Source organism: Styela clava, chromosome 14, assembly GCF_964204865.1.
Source record: "Styela clava chromosome 14, kaStyClav1.hap1.2, whole genome shotgun sequence".
NCBI classification, from domain to species: Eukaryota; Metazoa; Chordata; class Ascidiacea; order Stolidobranchia; family Styelidae; genus Styela; species Styela clava.
This window is the reverse complement of record NC_135263.1, coordinates 5,465,276-5,488,814: the sequence shown is the minus strand read 5'-3', so window position 1 is coordinate 5,488,814 and position 23,539 is coordinate 5,465,276. Positions and strand designations below refer to the sequence as shown.

At 35.1% G+C, this 23,539-nt stretch overlaps 2 protein-coding genes across 2 annotated transcripts; both read right to left on the bottom strand.

Moving 5' to 3' along the window:
- Window positions 1–744: 744 nt before the first annotated feature.
- Window positions 745–22,165, bottom strand: LOC120341376 (uncharacterized). The gene is made up of 20 exons (XM_039409867.2): window positions 22,007–22,165; window positions 21,547–21,647; window positions 20,985–21,155; window positions 19,405–19,984; window positions 17,861–18,910; window positions 17,601–17,649; window positions 12,763–13,292; window positions 11,727–11,863; window positions 11,013–11,157; window positions 9,983–10,278; window positions 9,291–9,645; window positions 8,433–8,657; window positions 7,967–8,054; window positions 7,290–7,396; window positions 5,969–6,238; window positions 4,790–4,919; window positions 3,715–3,778; window positions 2,967–3,169; window positions 2,378–2,511; window positions 745–1,752 (listed from the first exon to the last, which is right to left on the bottom strand). The coding sequence occupies exons 1-20, from the start codon at window positions 22,092–22,094 to the stop codon at window positions 1,577–1,579; spliced, it is 4,899 nt and encodes a 1,632-aa protein (XP_039265801.2). The 5' UTR covers window positions 22,095–22,165; the 3' UTR covers window positions 745–1,576.
- LOC120341378 (NADPH-dependent 3-demethoxyubiquinone 3-hydroxylase, mitochondrial-like) lies at window positions 22,139–23,511 on the bottom strand. The gene has a single exon (XM_039409870.2). It carries the CDS (start codon window positions 23,506–23,508, stop codon window positions 22,879–22,881), a length of 630 nt encoding a protein of 209 aa, XP_039265804.2. The 5' UTR covers window positions 23,509–23,511; the 3' UTR covers window positions 22,139–22,878.
- Window positions 23,512–23,539: the final 28 nt, after the last annotated feature.

The window sequence follows — 23,539 nt, the reverse complement described above, 5'->3', positions numbered from 1 at the left end:
AAAAAATTGCTAAGGGCATGCCCTAACCCTATAAACCTGACCGTTTTTATCCCAAATACTTGTTTAACAGCAAAATGCTCTTGCGGCGAATTTTCCGGACACGGTATAGCCCACCTCTTCATGCGTCCAACCAATGAGAATATATACATCTTCCTTGATCCACAACAACGGTCAGCTTGACCACAGAAAGATTTTTCTATACATCTCACTCCTGTTAACTAATCTAATCTGGCAATCTTTACAAAATTATTGATGTGGTGTGGCAAATTTCTTTCTTTATTCGTATTTTTTTCCCCTTTCACCAAGTAATATATATATATATAGTTTTTTCTCTTTCAACTTTATTGTATCTCCGACACCGTGATTGTATATACGCGTGCACGTATTAATAATTAATTTAATGCTTTTGGGTTAGTGAACGCGCACCTCTCCTCTTGACAACACCTTTCAATCCATACGTTTTAAACCTAAAGGTTTTGTTTGCTCTCCCGATTCTGTTTATTCTGTTCTTATCAATTATTTCATCGTCTGTAATGTAGTCAAAATAAAGTTTTACTTATGAGTGGCACCAGTCACGTCTCACCAATCAGTAAAATGACATTCCGATATTCTGTACACAAATGGGATATTTCATCTAGCTCTAAGTTCCAACAGATAAACAATCTTACTCTCTCTGCGTCATTATAGAGATATCCCATATTTCTTACAGATAACGTTTTTGTGTGACCATGGGAAATTAAGCAATACGTTATCAAATTTTCATTCAAAAATTTGGCATTTGGTTTATTTTTTCAATATAAAAAAGACAGCGGGTTGTTTATTACAGCAATTACGAAACAAAACAAAAATTAAATGATGGCAACGATCTGTTAGACCCATATCAAACAATGTGATAATTATATTTTTGAAACAGAGATATGAGATTCACTGCACAAGCACCAGTAAGACATTCCAATGCACCACATTTGCATTGATTTAAAATCATATTTTTGTATTAAAAACATTTCCAGAACAACTCCATTGTTATATTTAAATGCATTTCAACTTCAAATCAAACTATTTCATTTATAACATTGACCGTCATTAAAATAAGCAAGAATTTAACAAATTTGAAATGGTTGAGTACAGAACCAGCAGTGAATAAAATATTGCACGATTTGGCAGAACAAGAACAATGGCTTTGATGATTTTACACAAAAACTGTATGAATAATTTACCTAATAATGATTGAACAAAACTGTTAAATAAATCTATTTCTGAGGACCAGAAGAAAACATATATATTTCAGATCAACTTGTATCGATTTGCAACATTTCTAAACCCTAAAATGCAGTTCGAAATGAAGTCTTTTGAGTCGTATTTTTGCAACTTGACTATGTCAGGTAAGTCAGATAATTTCAACTCGAAATAGAGTTAAATAGGATTAGCTTCGCAACATTGATAAAGCCTTAAACACCTTTACTATCATTCATTAATTCCTATTATTGAATTGAATTAATTAATGAATTAATTGGATAGTTACAGGTTTTACGTATTTTTACCAAACTCGTAGAAAATGAAAATTATTAAAAGTTGATCAAGTAAACCTAGAATATTGAGAATGACCAATAAAAGGTAATTTTTTATTGTTTATAAGACACTGGATGACCCATTCTATTGACACGACAGGAATCTTGAGTTTCTCCGCTCTTTCCATGATACTTTGATCACATGATGAATCAGCAACCACAACGTCACACGATAGAGAACAATCTGTAAAAAACATGAGAGATTTTATAAAACACTTAATTTGGTGTTATCAGTGACTAAAAAGAGCAGAAGCGTTGTGAATAACAAATAGGGAGAAAGAATGATTCGATTATGTTACTGGGTTCATTTACCAGAGGTGCGAAAACTGTGCAATGGGGGTGCGAGAATGCTGGGCCATTAAGTTTAGCTGAGAAATAAAGATAACACAGTGACAATGACAGCAAAAATGCATTGAACCTTCTGCCTCCCTGTAAAGACATGTCTTGCAGTAATTTACTGACTGGTTATAGATAAGGGCCCGAGCATCTGAAACAAATAACTGGTTAACTGGGCAATTTTTTAGGGTTGGACTATTGAGGTTTGGCGCTAGATGCTTTCAAGTCACTTCTTTCCGATTTTTTTTTATTTGCTGCTGCGTTGGTTTTTTAAAATTCCCAAGCAACCCAACAAAAGATTGTGGTTTGTCATTTGATAAGATTAACTCTCCCCGGGATAAATAAAAAAAATCGTAAGTTCTAATAGGACTGATGAGCTATTGCCATTGGAACCTAAATTGCCAGAGCATTGAAATCAATCAAACTTTTTGACTCGATTTGAACAATATTTAATTTTAATGCTTTTATCATACCAGTTTTCAATTTATCCTTCCTTGTTGAAACTGATATACAACCAGCAATGCACAGTAAAGGATTCCATGTTGCTAGATCTCTCATATGTAAACTGACACGAATACCAGACAGTGGTTGGATTGGAGATATTGGTCTAGAAAAGTTATGATTTAAATATAAATATTGGAATTTGGGCTGGGATACACTTCAGTGAAACACTTTCAAAAACGATAGAAAAATATGTGCAATTCTTATCATGCGAATACACATTAGAAAAGGGAATAATACTTGGAATGACAGAACTTGCAACCGTTAACCATCTGATAACAGTTAATCTAATTATGGTTACCGGTAATCCTAATTGGAATTCATCACCGAAAAGACAATTGTTGACTTAAAACAATGCTCCAAAAGTTTAAACATTGGGAGGCGCCCTCAGCTTAATTTACTATTCTAGATTACTTACATTGAATCAAGAATACCAAATCTTCAAATATCAATATTCTATTTTAAATTACAGTTTGATTCGATGGTGAGGAAGAACGTTAATGAAATTGAGGTTGAACTTTAACTAAAACATTGTTTACAACTCCTAAATTTATCCATTACCTTTCCACAATCCCCATATGTTGCAAACTGTATCCAGCGGGCAAAACATAGGATTTTATTGCTTTTAATCTCCCAGCATTTGTTGAATCATTGATCCAGATATAAGATATGCATTGGATTCCCGCAGCTAGTGCGTTGAAATAATTCATTGTTCGACAAAAATTATCTGATACGACGTAAAGCTCACTTCGATCACATGACATCTGTGAACAAAATAATATATCACAAATGACAACACAAGAGTTTTTTCAAGATATTCAGAATATGCTCAATTCGATAACTATTTGGTACTCCCGTAGTATGTGTACCAGCTGCCACGTTAGGGCAAAATGCTTATCCGATTTTTCTTATTTTAGTTATATTATGAGTTTGGGGACTGTTTGTGTTAGCCAAGTGAATATACCCCCTGCCCATAGGTTTCAGTCCCTTTACACAACTTGATGTAAAGTAGGCGACCAAAATTAGTTACCTCCATATTGGTACACACACTTCTAAGCGCCAACTATTCTTCTTTTTATTTAGCACATACCTGACAACCGGGTGAGAAAAAGATATTTAAAAACTCAAGTATATTGTTTAATAACTATAGATTCAACAAAAATCAAAAGCTATTTTGGAATTCTAATCCAACCCCAACTTCCTGTTACCAATAAATGCAGGCAGTCAAGTTGACTAGACAAGTATTAATTATCAGGCCTAAGTTTTGTCGACATAATTACACAGAGACAGAGCATATAAATCAGTTTACCAACTGCGTGAAATCCTTGACAACAACACCATCCCCAGCATTGATTTGTTTCTTCAACACTTCCCTGCGTAAAAGATTGAAATAAAAGTTGTTCACATCCAAACAAATATAAAATCAACTATCATCTCTCAATATATGGTCTTGTATCCACTTAGCCCCCTGTACAGAGCATGTAAACTGATATGAAACTCATGAGTGTCAGTATAGTCTAATTGAGCACACAGCAACAAAAAAGCTCCAAAGCGGTCAATTAGACTTTTGGCTGCGCAGATGATCACGACAGATAGTGACAATGGGCAAGCAAAAATGCTTCGGTTAGTGAAGAACCGTGAGAGTTACGATCCTGTAACTTCAGGGAAAACAGAAAAATATTGCCATGCTATGTACAATGTAAGTGAGGAAAATTAATAACTTCCAATACCTGTGGCCTTCTTTCAAAGAGTTCCAAAGAGTTTTCAATAGTGATATTTATAGCATATTTAACAATAAGAAGCCAATTTTTTTAATTAATTTAGTCATGGAGAACGATAGCTAGTGAAGGGCTTGTCCGTGTCTCACTAGGGGGGCCGAGGGCCCAATTTGAGAAACCCTGCTCTAAATTGCAATATCTTCAAAAATAATTACCAAGTGTTGCTGGTTCAATTTTATCAAAATCATGCAAACTGATCTTCACTAGTTCATCAGTTCCAAAAGGAAACAATTTTTGAATGTAAAGTTTTGGTAAACTACCTTAATCATGGTTTATTACAAGAATGTGCAAACTACTGCCCGTCAACGAATTTATGCACCCCCCCCCCCCTGCTCTTGGAAAAGGGTTGTGAACATTTTCAAAACTACATACAAAACTTGGATTTATTTTTTAACTTCATTTAAATTATCTAAACTATGATTTGTTAAGTAATATTAATGTTCAACAATGCAAGCCACAACTGTATTCGACAATATCATAGCGAATAGAATTAATAACTGTGACATTACAATCAATTTCTCAATGCAGCCCTTTGCCAAGAATATTTTCTGATGAACCCCGCCCTTCGCAAAAAAAAATTGCCCGCCCTGGTTTATAATATATTACCTGTCATATCCATAAATATTGGTGCAAGGAGGTGAATCAAACTCGGATGATGGATGATCTTTTCCTGTTGTTGAAGTCAGTAAAAATCCACATTTCTCAAATAGTTTGCTTTCTTTGTATGTCATGGATGCTAAGAAAACAACATTTATTTATTTAATCTATTTTTTCGAAGTGATTCAAAACTCAACTGTAAGTACCGGAAAAAAAATAATTAGCGCACATTGCAGCCAAATATATACAAATCAGTCAGATTTATAAAATTTAAAACTTCTGTAAATCCTTTTTCCAAACAGCAAATAAACCAACATTTCATGGTAATTTACCATTTATTCAACTATAGGCATTCACTTATTTATGATTCAAGTTGAAAATATCTGAATAGAGCAAAGTTATGAAGAAAGTACTTTTGTAACATAGGCAACACCTCACTCAGGGTGTTATAACTAGGGTAGGCAGGGCCAAACAGAAAAGATTACAGTCCTTCTAAATATAGATAATCCAAATAATTGTTTTTTTGTGCGGCATGACGCCTAGTTCACCTAAAAAAATAATGAAATATGTCAGTCATTATTAGAGATGGGCAATTTAGAATACCAAATCCGGAGGATCCGAATCCCAAAGTATTGAATTCCCAATGTTTAGGACATTTTCAATTGATACCGAAGAAAGTAATGCGTTTACAATTTTGCTTTAATTTCCAATCCAGCAATGTGGTGGGGAATTCCCGCTATTCAAATAACTATAAAAACAGAATACGATTCGGTATTTTAGATTTGATTTAAGTATTCTAGAATAGTAAATTATTCTACATTGCCCATCCCTACTCATTACTTATCGATCTTGATCGGTAAGTATGTTGATAGGTATTTGTCTGTTTGTTTGTTTGTCTGTCTGTCTGTTAGATACACGCGATATCTCTCAAAATCGAGGTTGAATCTGCTCCAAATTATGCATGTGCATTCATCATATGTCGGACCAGAAGCCTATTGATTTTGGATGAATTATGTCGTATAATTAGCGAGTTATTGATTAATTAGTGATGGGACACACGGTGTCACTATGGAGTAAGAGCAAATGAATCGAAACCGCAGTTTCTCGTTATTGTTTTATGATATCGCATAATTCACAGTATTACAAAATGGTTGATTCATCTGAAAATATTTTCACATTTGACCTCACCTTTAGATGGTGTATTCGAAGATTTTCGTTTTGCTGGAGTTCTTGGACTCCCGTAACTAAGTTTCCCTCGTTTTGATTTCTTAGTTGTTGGGAAAGGTACACAGGAAGATGACTCAGAAGATTCTGAATCTGCTCGACGTTTTCTTGAGGATCGAGGAGTTTTAGAAGTCGTGGAAGATGGCGTCCCTGGTCTGGATGCGGCAGGGCTGCTCACAGCAGAATCAGCTGCTCTTGACCGACGTGTACGTCTCTTACCATCCATGATGTTATCTGTTTGAAAAAATTAAATTCAGTGATTTTTAGAACTAAAAGAATACACACTGTAAAGTGGGCAAAATTTTTAACAGATCTTAGCTTAGATTAGTGCTCCCCAACCTTTCTACCCTGGCAGACCAGAAAAATCAAATAAAATGTTCTCTCAAACCAGCAAAAATTTTGAAATGGCTGAAACGAAAAAATATATTAACCAAGTAGTCTGTAACTAGGTGCCAGGCTCAAAATCATGCTGTGAAATTACTCTGCGCCAAGACGTCATAGGGCCATTAATAATACCACACTTATCAAACAGCAATATGACGGTAGAAGAGAAATTGCCTAATAAAACAACGCAACTTTGGTAAAACGATTGAGACAGCAGAAAAACAACAAAACTTATCATGGACCGGCAAAGAAGCTTCTCGGACCGGCATCGGTCCGCAGACCAGCGGTTGGAAACCGCTCTTTTAGATACGGAAGAAGTTGGCTAAGCTTTTTTAATTAATATCCAACATAATTATCCTCTTTTCACTTCTGCTATGCCATCATACTTGATTCTATCTAATGTTTTAACCACTGCGTGTCAATAGCTGCATTTTTAATTCATTTATATTTATCATGCTGATAGGAGTCGAAAGGAAAAGACTCGAAATCTAATCTCTTACCCATATTCTATTTTGCATTAATTATCCTGCCTGTCATTCAAATAATTTTTGAATACTGTTTAAAAGGCGGTTGGTGCATTGTGTCAATCGTTAGGAATAAGCTTGCCATTATACCTCTGATTAACCTTCTTAGGTTCAAGGAACCCGGCAAGAATAATTATGTGCGAGAGGTTTGCTGGACTTTTCGCCATCATAGGGTGGTTTACATAACCAAACCATAGGTCGAGTAAGACTCCATTCACCATTAAGTCCACTCATCGGAAACAAACAGCTGGCTAACTATTATGGATACATGAGAGGACATGGTTTGCCACATTATAATACCATCTTATTGACTTTCCTCTCCCTCAGAATAAATATGAAAATCCCATCTTATTACCAAATCAATAATGGCATCATACCCAAACTAACATCTGCTGTAGTAAGACCAGATGCAGGCTGCAGCTTCAATAACTTCAAATCGTTTGACAAGTTTTCAAGTTTTACAATAACTTGTTTCCTTGTGTACCTGCAAATTGGAAATAAAAGCAATGATGGAAAATAAAATTGACAAAAAATCTCTTTTCTACAGATAAATTAATATAAAGAGTCACAGTCTAAAAATGGCAGTGCAGCAGGTGTTCATAAAGTTTCAAAAATTTCCAAATTCTGTCATGCAGTCTGTTCTCAATATATCTTAACCAGTTTTTTTTTTTATTTCAATCAATGCTCATTTACTTGAGCTCTTTTACTTCCTTTAATACACTTTTTAGGACCACAACTAGTTACATGTACATGAAGTAAATGTCTTTTTACCTAATTTAATACAGGACTTCGTGAACATCCTATTATGCCAATTCTTTATAATTGCGCGAAAATTATATAAAAGTTTTATCTCACGAATAATAGGTAGGATAGGATGAGATTTACATATTTAAGATAGGATTCACAGAAAAGTTAACTTAATCATAATATGGCGAACCACGACCTCTTGTCCGGTTACCAGTCCATGTCGAGTATGGGATTAGTTAGCCAGTTATTTGTTTTCGGAGCATGGACTTATCCAGTTATTGAACTCTTCGATAACTGTAATACCAACCTTTTAGTCTTATTATTTCCGGCTGCAGGTTTAGTTATGACATATCCTCGTTTATCATCATCATCTCTCCAGTAACTCACTATTGTGCCTGAAATATAAATATTGATATGATAAATGTACAAGTAACTGTACAATTTACTATTCCAAGTACACGAGAAGATTGTTGAATATGGAATAAATTGGGTCATATTGAACAGACAATTTTACATAACTGTTGTAAAAATTATGTTGGCAATGCAGTACGCTCAAGATAAAGATTGTTTTTATTGATATTATTTCACAGTGTGGCAAATAAAATTGTGTTCATTTTTTGTTCGAATGTCCAATGCCGAAGATGACAAATTTCCAAAGGAAGTAATTACTAACATCAGGAATATCTGAATTCCGAATGTACTGTTATCATTCTGAACATTCCTGAAAAGGCAGATATCACAAATTTCAACTCATCAATTGTAATCGTAATCACCTGCACTGTACCACCAATCAGCAGAATCATCCGAGTCACTCTGAGCATAAACTTCTTGCCCAACAGGCAACATATCGATTAATAAAATATCAGTTTCTCGTATTTGTCTGTCTCGTCCATCATCTTCAAAATACACAGTGTATTTCCCAGATTCAGAATCTTTTGTTTGCAACAGACCAGGGTAATAGTAGCACTCCCTAGCTGGTCGAGCAAGGACAGGTATACCTAAAAAAGGATAAATGAGGTAATAAAGTATTATGCGTCCGGACCTCCTGAAGTATGCGCGCCAAGATGGCGGACAACCTGAACTCAGGCTGTGTAGCATGTTATGGTTCAGGTTGTGCGACATCTTAGTGTGCATACTTGAGGAGTACCATACGGACATTAAAACTTAATTGGCCAATTCAATAGGCCATTGAAACATTGACTATCAAGTGCGCATAGTAAGTTCACTGTGAAAGTGGCCTATTGCTTCAAGAATTGCTCGGAAAACAAGTCGTCAAGCTGTTTTAACTTGTTATCGAGTCACATTAAGTAATAAATATTGACCGAATATGTATTCCTTACAATTCTGTGCCACAAAATTAGTTAGCAAAATTGAAAAACAAAATGGGAATTTTTACAGGTTTCGTGCAGCGTTATCCTAATGCCAAATTTCTGTAATCACTACACAGATTTGAGCCTGGTGAATAGCGCATAATTTTATGCCTTCCTACAAGGTCATTATGTACGCGGTTTGGTCGTCATTATGGAACTGAATTTGGTCACTAATATGCAAGTCTACTTCAAACCAAAATCTGAGTCATGGACATAATGGTTAAAACAAATTGAAGATTGTTATATCATAAATTTCCTTACTTAGATCAATTCTTGAAGGATCAGAAGTCGACTCTTTATTTCCATTCACACTTTCATCTCCTTTTACAGCCGAACTATTATCGAAAGGAAACGACGTCATATCAGTACCATGAAGAGAATCAACAGGGAAAGGAATTTCTGGTGAATTTGACGTCGTTATATCCGAAGCAGAATCATCTTTTTGTGATAATATCATGGGAGTGCTTCCTGATAGCGGTGGATTGATGTTACTTGTTGGTGGGGTAGCGATGTCCCCGCTCATTTTGTTACCCAGAGCCCCAATTTGGCAAGAAATTAATTCTGTAGAAAGTGGGGTAAGAACAACTCGACCCTCTTTCAAAACTGGAGAAGATCCCTGAAAAAGAATAAAATTGTTTTAATGTTATACCAAGCTTATTTTCGCTTTTCACTATGGACAAGGCCATGTGCAAACAAACAACAGATATCTAATGATATGAAAAAAGCTATTAATTCTGCAAAGACTGGAATATTTCCAGTTCAGCAATGTTGAACTCAAATAACATGCCATACACCTCACTCAAGTTTTCATAAATTGAGTAGACCGAAAGGAATTAAATCTATCTAAAAAGGTAGTTCTTAACTTACATATCATTAGATATCAGGGGCTGCCTATACAGAGCTCTTTTCAGGCATTTTATAAAAAATCTTGCTTTAAACCGAACATAACTTACTGCTGAAACAGGACTTGTTACTGTACTAAAAGTGTTGGTGGATGTCAGTTTCAAAGGACTTGAAGTTGAACTACTACTGCTACTACTTGACACAAAAGGAGAAATTGAATTGTCAGTAGACTTTGTATCTGGTGAAAAATTCTGGTGTTCCCTTAATGATTTTGTGGATCTTGGAGGGTGAACACTGGATCCAGGAATCAGGAAGACACTGGATGAATTCGAACTTGAGCTGCTTCCACCACTGAGCTCAGTTGTCAGTGGCACAGGGTCATGGCTTGTCCGTCTTGTTTGGCGACCTGAAGTGAAAATATTACCAGTATATAGATATAATGCAGAAAATATTATTCAATTTCTTTTCAAAAGTTGTCATTTTCAGAGTTTAATGTCTTCACAAAATGATTATTTTTTCAATGAAATAATGAATAAAAATGAAGAAAAAAAGCCCTTATAAACCAGTTCAAACAAATGCTTGAGATCTGGGCTTCAAATCTAGACAGTTAGAAAAGTCAAGAGTTAAGATGTTAAGAAAACTGTGTCTTTCATTGATAGAACCTTTAAAAACAGCCAGGGATGTGAATACAGTCCTAAATGTCATTCCCATAGAGGGCATATTGGGCTACACAGGACATGTAAGTGCCAAACAAGAGTGGTGCGTTATGTGAAGACTTTCCTGATCCAATATGTATGTATCTAAACCAGAGTGGTCCAAACCCTGGACCCATTCCGTGCGGCCTGCACTATATTTTTTTAGTACACTGAACCATTGGCAGATACTCGTATGTATTTAAAAACACACCTCTAAATGTGGGCCATATGATAGCAGTGACGAAATGTTATCTGATCTGATTTCGCACAGCGTGATCCCGTTTTTTTGGCCTGAACTTGGTTGTTCTTTGATAATAGCACTAGGCCTACTAACACCGCAAGGCATTGCAGCCCTTCAATCTCGCAACCATTGACCACCCTCATATAAACTAAATGAGCAGTACATGTACCCAAGAATAGTCGTATTACGTTTCATTTCAGATACCTGGTGAATTGCTCAATTGAGTCTGTGTGGAAGAATCAGATGAAGTTCTTGATATGGAGCTTGTGTCTGCAAGATATCCCGATCCATTTGAAGATTGAGATGATGTGTGATGGTATGGATTTGTTTTATAATATTTTGGTCGTTTCTGGTAGAAATGAACATTTTGGAATAAGTAATCTGAGTGCTTTTATCTTTAAGGATAAAATTACATTTCCATCAAAATTATACATAAGCAAACAGTAGAATCGAAAATCATAAATTCTTACTCTAAACACAAAGGATCATAATTTACAATTTATTTATTTTTGAAGCTTGCAATTATTGCTAAGTGTTTACTGTTCAAGATTTCAAGTGAAGCAACACTATTCATCTTAAAATTCTACAAAATAGGCCTGTTCATTACACAGAACCATACATGAATAAAAAAACTATGTAAATAAATCTCTACACAGAGTTGGAAGTTTAAATCTGAATGTTTAAATTTGTTTTATGGGCCATTGAAAAAATTTCTCTGCACATCTCGCTATAGCACAGTGCACAAATCATATAATAATCTACATAATGACCAACAAATGCATTTGCAAACAAGCATCACACATTTCACGAGCAAAATTGTAAAAAGTCCAATTCTATCAATGGAATTTTGCAGTCGTGTTCAAGTACATGAAAACTAAAGACTTCCTTTACAATCCTATTTAGCATGACCATACTCACATGAACAGTTTTAGTTTCAACGACTTCTCCATTCACCAAGGTTTCAACAACAGCATTCCTTGTTACTCTGTATAAAATATGATTCCCACTTTTGTTTGGTGATATCAGTGGATCAGAATCTGGTCCAGGAGATTGATCTAAAAATAAACGAAGAATTAATTATTTCAAACAGATGTATTATTTCAACATGGTTCCATTACATTTGAACCCACGTACATTTGAACCCATGACAATAGCACCTGTATGCTATTGCACCATGGAATTTTTTTTGTTTCACGGATAGTTAAACCCATACTAACCCTAACCCATGGGTTTTAGCACCCGCATATAGATTAAACCCGTGGATATACGCATGGGTTCAAATGTACGGTCACCTTTCAACATAATTAATATTTAAAGTGACATTGAATGGTAGGACAGGTTATGATTAATATTTATTCATATGACAAACGAATGTGTCTGGTATAAATAAGATAATAGCTACCAGTTAATCATTCGAGATGTACATGAAATTATATGATGGAAGATGCTGTAAACCAGCGGTTTCCAACCTATCTACCCTGGCGGACGGTAAAATTAAATAAAATGTACTCGCTGACGGCAAATAATTGAAATGCGAAGAACGTGAAATAATAACATATATTTGTGTAATAAACCAATGCAACTTCATCTTTTCGGCTGCGGTAAAGCGATTGAGACGGCAAAAAACAACAGAACAATGAAATTTCTCACAGACCGGCAAAAAAGCGGTTGGGAACCACTGCTGTAAACCACCCTTCAACACCCTAAAAGCTTAGCAATCCTCTCTCACATGCATGCATATTAAATGAAATTCAAACCTGGGTGTGTGAACCCAATATGGTTGAAACGAGAACCACACCATGGTAACGCTCAACTAACTACTAGTAAAAGACCAGCAATGCTATATCACGAGAAGTGCACAAGTTAGATAAAGATATCCTACAACAATTTGAAGATTTTCTATCATACCGTAAATAGATGGGTCAGTTTCTGAGTGACCAATTACAAACCTTACCATTATCATCCAATGGTAAAGTATCGGAACTCTTATCATGCTCTTCATTCGCATTGTCTTTGTTGTTGACATTATTATTATTACTGTCCATGTCCATATGAGATGGTTTATCCTTTCTTTGTTTTTTATCTTTACTTCGTCGTCGAACCGATTTCTTCTCTTTTGCAACAACTGGACTTACAGGACTGAGGAATGGTGTTTTCAAATGAATATCCTGGGACGGTTGAGATTGGGAGAGATAGTCGTAAGATTTCAAAGCAGACTCATTCAAAACATTTTGATTGTTTAGTTGTCCATTTAAATTTCCTTTATTTACAGAATTAAATCTTGTGATCTTTGACCTTTCATATCGCTCATCCGTGACAGGATTAATGGGAGATGAGATGGAAACGATTTTTTGACTTTCAACGTCATTTATAATTCCATTTAGTATATCCTTAATATCTTCCACTAATGTGTCATCAGTATGTTTAACTTTATTATCCTCGGTTAGATTTGCATCTGTATCTAGTGTTGGTGGACTTGCAGATCTGCAATAACAAATCATGCTATTAAAGTATGATACACAAGAAATATTGTTTGAGAATACTTTTCAGTTAAAATCTCACATAATACCTAATATACATGGTAGGCCTAAAGTAGGATGACAGTTATCCATAGGTAATAATTTAATTAATAACTGTTGACAAATTTTCGTTACCATTTGAAAAAAAAATGTTTCAAACTGAAAGAGAATTTGCATAAAACACAAATATATATATTCAAAAATTCAATTTAGGACTGGCATTGTCACTACATAAAGCACTGATATCTTAAAACTCAACCAATCTAAGTCAAAACCCTTTTAGATGCTTTCTTTCCCCATGAGATAGTACAGTAGTATGAGAAATCTAAACATTATTTTAGATCATTTATATTGATATTAATATGCAAAATATTGCTTTGGAGATGTTTTTTTTTTCTGCCCTCTATAGAAGGTATTTGTGATATCCTATTACCATGTATTTTGCCTCATTATTGCGAAATTAATTTGTGCTTATCAGTAGTGAATTTGGATTTTGAAAATGGTATTTAGCCTGGAGCCCTTCTTTTCTCACTTTTCATCTATTTGTCCTATTAATTTCATTTCCCACATTATCATACTTGCAGACTTGTGTGTGTTTTTATCATTTGTATAAGTCAAAACTTCCCTTATGGGTCAGTCAACCATGCCTGCATGTAGTCTTGCTTGCCGCTTTCCGATTATAACTTTTATGCTTGTTTTTTCACTACAATGGGTAATTTTAATTATAATAAATTCAGAAATAAATCAACATCAATTCTCAACAATCACTAACGCGAAGCACCTACACCGGTAAATATCCAATAAAGCGCGCTAATTCAAAATACACTTAACGCATTTGATATATGACCTCGAATCACGTGACGTCTGACTGCCGATACGCCATCCCACTGCGACAATTACGCTTATATACAATATAACGTAATCGGCTTGTCTCCACTCATCAAATTAAAAAAGATAATCGTTATTTATCACGGCTATGTGCGCGATGGAAATAATGTAAAATAAATCTTCAATAACGCCGTTTACGCGATAACCCATTTTATTTATTTATATGAATTTATATTTTATATATATAAACATTGTCTTTTATTTTCGTTTGAAATAACTTTCTAATATGTCTTGCCGCCAATCCTTTTCCCATTACATTGTTATTTGTCAACAATGGAACGTGCCACATGTATTCTGGAACCATGCTCCTTATTACAATATGTATGACGGTCAAAAATATTCTTTCTATAATTATTTTTTATTTGACTGGGTGCATGATAACCGAATTCGATGGCCTTTGAAAATAATATCCAAAGGTAAACTCAAATGAATTGCATTTTATTCTGTTTAACAAGATCTATTTCTCTCTCTCTCGGCACCGGAATACCTAACATCGAACTTAGTTATCACACAACACACTCACAGCTAACCCATGGTAATAAACAATAACTCTTGAAATAATTTATTTACGATGCCTATTATAAAACGATGGCCAGGTTAGCGTCATAGGATTGCTTAGTTCGAATTTAATGTACTTAATCGTCAGACTTAGTTGAACATAATATTATATTACACTGATTAAAACATCAATTCCTTCACTTATAAATAAACAAAAAATCTCAGCAACTCGGAAAATTTGAAATAAAAAAATTATGAGGGCCAAAATTTCGCGAAAGATAGCATTTTGTCACTACAAGTTTTATAACGTCACTGGATATTTAATTATCACAAAAACAATTAACGTGTCGCATGTCTGGCCGCTGGTATTTCAACTTCAAGGTTTTAATCAACTAATAAATACAACCTCATAATACACTATCTATCACGCAAGCGCTGCGTCACAATAATTCGTGCGTCGGAAACAAGCGGGTTAATTTATTTCTTTTTTTTTACTAAAGGACGTACGATTGCTGAAGTATTAACCCATTATGCACGTTGCGTCGAATATCTTTAAATTTGTCCATGTAAAATTACACAATGCGATGCACGGGTTAAGGATCCGGAGACGCTTCGATGCAGAGGGCAAGAACAAGTCTGGACTCGCCTCCAATCACGTGATATTTTGTCGTCAGAATTCGGCATCAGCGGTTTGCTAATAAAGTTACATCACATTATTAGCGATTGTGGATTTCCACGGACAAGAATGTTGAGCAAAAGAATGATTCGAAAAGCAAAAGATTTTAAAATTTGGGTGTATTCCAAATTTACATGATAATTATGATATAATGAAAAAACAATTATGTTATATATAATTATGTGCGAGCGGATTGCTGGACTTCTCGTCGTCGTAGGGTTGGTTGTTCATGTAATCGCTGGTTGATTACACATTACGGTATATATTATCATTAAGTCCATGCATCTAAAACGAATCGGTTGCGAGCCGTCTCATTGGGCGGGATAATTATGACAATCTTATCCTAACGCCAACCTGTCAATAATTACTTGATTAGCTGATAATAGCACACATTTAAATCAAAAATTGAGGCCGCTTCGATAATCCTGGCATTAGTGGCATAGCGAGCTTTCATCACAACCCAAATCATACGTGTTTGGAACGAAACTAAAAACAATCTCCTCGTAGAAATGAATTACAAATTACACCACAGGCCGAGTCCGCATACATAACGCCATGCTTGACAAGTGCAAGAATTACAATAAGCAGTAAGTCGACAGGGCAGACAGGGCATCGCACCGTCGCCGCTGCCGGAGATAAAAAAAAAAAAAAACAGTAATTTTGAATCATATCAACTCGAACTAATTTACATTTCACTATGCCAGTAGTGTAAAAATTCTTTTGATAACGATGTCAAAATTTTGGATAAATGCTAAATAGCCGACTATTTATTTTAATGTCATGCGGCCCACTTCACTATTCTCACTATAGTCTTAGTTTACCGATCCTGTGTGGAACACAAAGTCAATAATAGTATAGTATTATGTTATTGCTAGCTATACACATTTTATTAATTTTACATTTGACGATAAACTAATTGTCTGGAATTAGTTGTTCCAAATCTCATTATTTATTGCTTCATATAAACATTTTGTCTAAAATCGCGACCATGGTCAAAACGGGACATTAAAATGATTGAATATTATCGCTGTCATAGAAAGGAATCGCTGAACTCAAGACATACTCATGTACTAAGTAGTGCGGTAGCCATGAATATCTTTAATTTATCGAAGTGTCATGGCGCTGTTGGGAGCGACAAAACCTCGTGAATTCTTTAACAGAAAACAAAACTATGAAAAAAAAGCGCAATTTTCTCGTTTTTATTTGTGTGTACCTATACTGCACATCTTTCAGAAATTGTAAATTAACAATAATTTCCTTTATATTAGGTGAACTTCCACGAAATAGTAAATTCAATAAAATGAAAGCATATCACTTTGAATTACTGCTTCAACAACACGGTTCACCATTATTGCACAATATATTCAGATGTCCACTCAAACACATGCACCACGAAGCAAAACTTGTTCCTTGTAGACACTACGGTAATTAAAAAAAAATCAATATTCTGTAAAAATTAAACCTGGTTTGATGATCTGCCTACCAAACTTTCTTAGCTCTTGTAACTCAACTCTATGTTTTCATTATTTCTGTTTATCACGAAAATATTTTTAGGCAAGGCCTATTCGCCTACAATTCAAAGATTGACACTGTTTTAAACCTTTAGTTTTTGATAATATTCCTAAACATTAATAATCCAAAAGTCAAACCATCTGAGGCAGTGGTTCTCAAACTTTTTAAGCCGCGCCCTCTTTTTAGAATTTTACAAGTCTCGCGCCCCTCTTTAAAAACAACTAGCTAACAATAATAAGCTACAACTAACAGATAGTGAGGCAAAAGTTTCATTATAAAAAAAAATGGGGGCTTCCGAAGTATGCGAACCAAGATGGCGGACATCGGAATGTAATATGTGTACTAGGTTAGGGTTAGGCCATAATTTTAGGTATAAATACTACGGGAGGCTCTTGGCTAGTCTTCGAACTGATAATAGGACTAAAATAAGGAAAATTGGAAAAAAATTATCGCCTAACCTTAACCTGTTACCCATGTTACGTTCCGATGTCCGCCATCTTGGTTCGCATACTTCAAGAGCACCAAAAAATGTTCCAAAAATCCAAAATAAAGAAATATAAATATACAAAATAAGGCGTGCAAAACCAAATGTGACAAATATTTTTATTTTTTTTCAGCTTTGAGGACCACGGAACCCAGGCAACTTCTTTGCCTCGCAGAACAAATCTGAAACAAAATTTAGTTCAAACTGCTACTTACCCATTTGCAATAAGAGATTGAGAATCTTCATATGTCGAAATTTTTGAACCTGAGGACAGAAAAACAAATACTAATACAGAAGAACAATAGAGCAGCAAAATTTGAGTTCACAAAGCAAAAAATGTGATCAGCAAACTTTCATTTATGTAAGTATATGCGCACAAATTTTACCTAAGGCTTAGCATAATGCAATGTGTTAATGCACTTAATTTTAACATCATTGAAATTTTATTTCAAAAAGAAGTAAAAAAATTTCATACCTCTCAAAGGAGTCATTGAAAAAGGCTGAGTTTCTAAATCTCCAATCATTAAACTTTGTGAATCCACCAGATTCTCATCCCTATCTTGTGACGAATATTCAGCAGAGGCATCGTAAGATTCTCCTGTTTGTATCGGCAATGAACCATCCATGGAGTCCAATGTGTCATCTACAATCTGCTTCTTTTGGAGAGAATTATTGTTGTTGTTTTCATCAATATAGGTGCTTTGCATAGAGGGAGATATATCTTGACTTCCAGTCGATTTCGAGATTGACCCTACAGGATTTCGGTCAGACTCTGACTGAGGGACTTCATTATGGTTAGAACCTGTTATGTTTATATCATGTTTCATGTGATTGGTTGCGGGAGGATTTGAATTATTTCCTCCAGTCTTTGATGATGAATCAGAACTCTCTACAACGAGCTGATGATCTGTTATTGAACAGGATTCAAATATATGTGGAGATGGTGCAGTGACCATACGTTCTGCACCAGAAGAATCTGCTACGTTTTGTTCCAATTCAATTGAAGTGGATTGTCGAGTATCCACATTTCGATTCTTGATTTCGCCGTAAGAATTCTCATTTGAACCAGCTTGAGATTCCAAATTTTGTTTTGGAACAGTACTTTCATGTATATTATCAACTATTTCCGGGGTTATACTTTTAGTAACAGATATTGTTTCTAAACTGCTTGCATTTTCGAAACCATTTTCAGATGACTGGAAAGGGCTATTAGGTGATTTTGGCCTTTTATTTTGCTTTTTACCAGTCAAACAATCATTTCCAGAGTCTGAATGAAGTTTTGGTTCAGTAATACTGTCGTGAATGTGATCGCGAGCATTTTCAGTGATTCCCCTTTGTTCATCCTCCATCACATCAGGAAAACCAGATTTAGATTTCTTAAGCCCCAATGTCCCAACAGATTCTAGTTCTTCATCTATCACCAGACATTGACTGTCATCTGCAGGAGGAAAGCTTGAAGAATCGAACAATTGAGATTCAATGGTCAGATGCAGATTTAAATCCTGTGTGAACTCCTGTGTCACTCCTGCAAAATAGAATAAAAATAAGGGAAAATGTAGATAAATAGGAGGATTAATCAATCCAATAAAGATTGCAATCAAAATAAAAGAACATTTAATAAAAGAAATTATCTTACTTTATATGATTCAAGAGTCTGCACACTAATACAGACTACGTTGAGCATATTTGACAGTTTTAACAGTAATACTTAGCAGTTGGAAAATGCTTTTCTGAATAAACATAACAGTAATACATTCGTCTGCAGCAAGACTCTCGAATCGACTAGAAAAGTCAATTTTACCCCTGCTACAGCGTTCTTCCATTCTACATACAGATCGCATCCACTAGTGCAAAGGCATAGAGGAAGGATAGGTTCATAGTCTTGCGTAACCCCAACTGATAGTTACTAAGACTTGCAGCACCCTTGGCTTATACGCATATGAATCACTAGCCGAAATGCATGAAGGAAAGGTACTTATAAAGTCTTGTAAAATTCAACTGCAAGGTATATTATCTTACCTTCGTGCTGAATTGAAGAGACATTATCATGAGCAGTCTCCTCATCTGTTTCCTTATTGACTGCTTCATCATCTTCAATTTTTCTCATGTTGACATCTTCAATAATTATATCATTCGAATCAAGATCATATTCTGCTGGTATTTTCCCATTTTCCATTGTTGAATTGTTTATTTTTTCACAAGACTGGTCACCTTTTTCCTGAAGTTCTTTGTTGATGAAATCTGAATTATTGTCTTTCAATTCAGAATTGGTTTCTGTATTGGCTGTTAGTATGATTGGGGAAGGACCATTGTCCTCAATTGCACAAGTCCCTAAAAAGTTTGAAAAGCGACTCGGTTCTTCCAGATTCGCTGGAGGAGGGAAGTCAGATGGTGTGTATGATTCTGTGTCCGCTTCATAAGGATTCACAGTATTGGGTTGTAAAGTAGGACTCTGGGACTGTGACTTTGGCGACGTAAATTCCAGGCTTGGAAAAGCTTGTTGAACATACTCATCAGGTTGTGACGTGATAACAGGGTTTGATGAAGAAAGTGATCCTTCACTCGATGCCATCAAATCAGGAGACATTTTCCCCGAATCCTAAAAATAAAAAAATAAATTTTTACAAGCCATTTCGATTACATAAAACCGTGCCTGTATCATTTATTGTCTCATCGTTCAAAACACTCTATTTCTATTTGCCTAGTTAGATCGAAACAACTAGCGGGTCCGGCCGAACATCGAAAAACGTGCGAGTACATGAGTCTTGAGTGCTTCAAGCTACGAAAAATTGCTATGTATGATACAGAAACATGCTTTTACTTTTCTTGACATTTCAAAAGGGTGAGGGGGGTTTTCGACCCCCAAAACCACCCCCTGTTTGTGATGAACAAATTATAGATTTACTGTGGGAGTTGAAATCATATCCTTGCACAAGCTAGGTAGGATTCATTGCACAACCCTATCATAAGATGAAGTAGTCTTCAACTGAATAAGATAGACCAGGGTGGTCAAGGCTGCCAGCTCCGCGGGCCACAAAATTATTTTTGCATTGCTCGCGGGCCACAATAGTGCCAAGAATAGGTAAACAGTGCAATAAAAAACAAAACTTTTATTGTGCAAACACATAGTTATCAGATATAGCCATCCAAGGCTAATAGAATCCGCATTAGATTTTCTATTGTTAGCATATATTCCCGACCAAAAAGATAGAAAGCCAGATAATAATTTAGACTTCCAAGCAAAGCACATCATTCTACTTCGCTAGTTGCCTCAACTAGCCATAACACTAGTCAATTCAGTGACATTAGTGATGTAACAATATGTAAAAAGACATAAAACAACATGAAATGCTATTTTTTGATTACTCTCCGAATGTGCGGCGGGCCAATGAAGCTGTGATCACATATGCAAGCTAGGTTAGATTCATTGCACAACCCTAGCATAAGATGAAGTAGTCTTCGACTGAATAGGGTAGACCGAACCGAAAAGATTCTGGTCTTTCCAAATAATAGCTCCTCACATATTGGTAGACAACAGTGAGTACTAGGCCTTATTTGGGTTGAACAGGAATCGTATATAAATAAGAAAAATAACCCACCATGTCGAGACAGTCGCAATTCTGATAAGAATCGTTAGGTTCTGTGTTAGAATTCGAATGAGCACTTGGAGTATCACTCAATTCGATATGCAATTCTTTAGGGGATTGAGGTATAATGTCTACATCTCTTTCATCAATATGTAAACTTTCAGAAGATTCTGACTTTGAATCCTTGGATAAAAAAATAGGAATATGATATTCACAATTTATGAAATCTCTATCTCAAAATTACATTTGTCATAGTGGAATAACGACTGAAACAAAAAGCTCATGTACAAAACACATTTTTTAAGTATTTATAATAAATCTTCCTCGAGTGCTGTACGACAAAACATATATAATGTTTGCTTCCAAGATTCAAATCACACAATATATAAAAAAGCACAAGATACAAAATTTGGAGCTTTATGAGGTGTGGCTAAAACCTTGACTGAGGTTTAAAACATGAAACCATGCGGTCATTCATAAAAAGTACCAGAAACATGTTTTTTCATTTGAAACTGGCCAGGTAATTGATGAAAAATTTTATCGAATTGTGATCAAATAAAATAAGATGCTATACCTGAGTCTCTCTTCCAGACAGTTGGAAACAGGAGAATGAGTCTGTTCCAGCTTCAATTGAGATAGAAGCAGTTGCTGGATGAAGAGTTTTGCTTGAAATTCCTGACAAGTAAATTTTATCATATTTGAATAAATCATAAAGAAGTCATTGACACAGCTGACAATAGACAGCGTATTGAAACCACAAACAGATCTAGGCAAACTGCTTTAATTCACCATAATTATGTGCGAGAGAATTTCTAGTCCTCGTCTTGAAAGAGTGAAATTTTGTGTACGGAAATCCGAAACATTGACAAACTACATTGATTGGCTAATGTTGAAGGTTGTGTTCTATAATATCCTTGACAAAAGTAGGTATACCTCATAGTAATCATGCCCTATTTTAATATTTAGTAGACAGGATGAAAACATTGTTCAGTCAAGAGCAAGAAATAAAATTGATCTAAATATTTAGTAAATACCTAGTGGATTGTCTCCACCAACAGGAACACTGTCCTCAATAGATGATGGAACAACCAACAAAATATTAGAATCCACAGAATCTTCCATATTTCATATCAATACGTACAAATATAACCATCTTAAATAATATGCTAAAAAGGAAAGCAAAAAGAAATTTAAAAGTGATCGGAGTGTTACTTCACATTTATAAAAGTGATCGCAGTGTTACTTCACATCGAGAAACTATATTAATTAATAAAATAATTGAAGTAGATTTGAATACCAGTATTACATTATTTGTAATGCGCCAACTGCCAACTGAGTATATAACTTTGTTGGATGTATAGAAGCATGATTTTATCAGCTTCAAATATTATATATCAAATTTTTTACCATTCCTCGCACTCTCAAAACATATTTATTAACTACATGATTGTTGAGGGAACATCCTTGAATAAAGACAAAAAAGTGAAATTGCTTTTCCTGTTTGTTTTTATCGAAAAGGGTTACAATTAAGTATTACCTGAATTAAAATTGCGAGCTTGGTCACATTATAAACACTAGGTTTCAATAACTAATAGCAAAACCATCGCTATAAGCATTTAAAATCATGATACAATAATTTCGCAACTTCGTAGAATTTCCGCTCAAGTATTTCGCTATTGGCATCACTTTAGAAAAAGAACATTAACTATTATGCCATGCATCCAAGATTGGTAACTGAATAATTGATTAGTAACTTGCACAGTGTTTTTCGATGTATTTGACTATTTGTGAATTTACGAAATTGAAAAAGAATTCAGTTTTGGTCTGGCATATAGCATGGAGGCAGTCGAAAAAAATAAATTATCGCTTTTGATTTTCTATAAGTTCAAATCTCCATTTACGGATGTCAAATTCTTTCAGATGCAAATATTGCAACCTTGCATCCCGCTTGTATTACATTTTTCAAAACTGAATAAAAAGGTGCATTTAGTGCATCATGGTCAATTCCTATATCATGGTGTTCCATTTCCTCATCACGAAACTGTTTGATTGTGCTTAGAAGTTCCTCATGCTCGGAGGAATCTTCTCTTGCTAAAAGTTCTCGAAGTTGATCATTATAATGTTCCGTAATAGTTTCTTCAACAGCTACAGTGCAAGCCATTGCAGCTTCTTTCCCCATAAGGGCAGTTCCAGCACCTAGTACCCATCCTGCAACATTCCATACTGGAGTTAATACAGTGGGACGCACTCTATGCTTAGGTATAAGTTCATTAAATTTTGCTAAATGAACTTTTTCTTGTTCCCACATTTCTTCAATGATTGGGCCGACATCAGTTTTACGTAAAATAGCCAGCTGTCCAGCATATATTCGATTGGCACCAAGTTCCCCTGCATGATCGACTCTGATCATTCTATCATACATAGCTTTGGTTTGTGCATCCTTAACTTGACGAGTGCATGAAGAGGTACAAAACGAACTACTCCTCAGTATGGAACAGTATTTGGTTAAACAACCACGATTTATTATTAGAAGCATGACTGATGAAAATTTAAACCATTCAATGTGA

Coding starts and splice junctions, on each gene's coding strand:
- LOC120341376 (XM_039409867.2), bottom strand. CDS start 22,094: ATGGAAGATTCTGTGGATTCTAATATTTTGTTGGTTGTTCCATCATCT. Junction 10,279..11,012: donor TCAATTGAGCAATTCACCAG/GTATCTGAAATG, acceptor TTTTCACTTCAG/GTCGCCAAACAAGACGGACA. Junction 3,170..3,714: donor TCAAGGATTTCACGCAGTTG/GTAAACTGATTT, acceptor TTTTGTTCACAG/ATGTCATGTGATCGAAGTGA.
- LOC120341378 (XM_039409870.2), bottom strand. CDS start 23,508: ATGCTTCTAATAATAAATCGTGGTTGTTTAACCAAATACTGTTCCATA.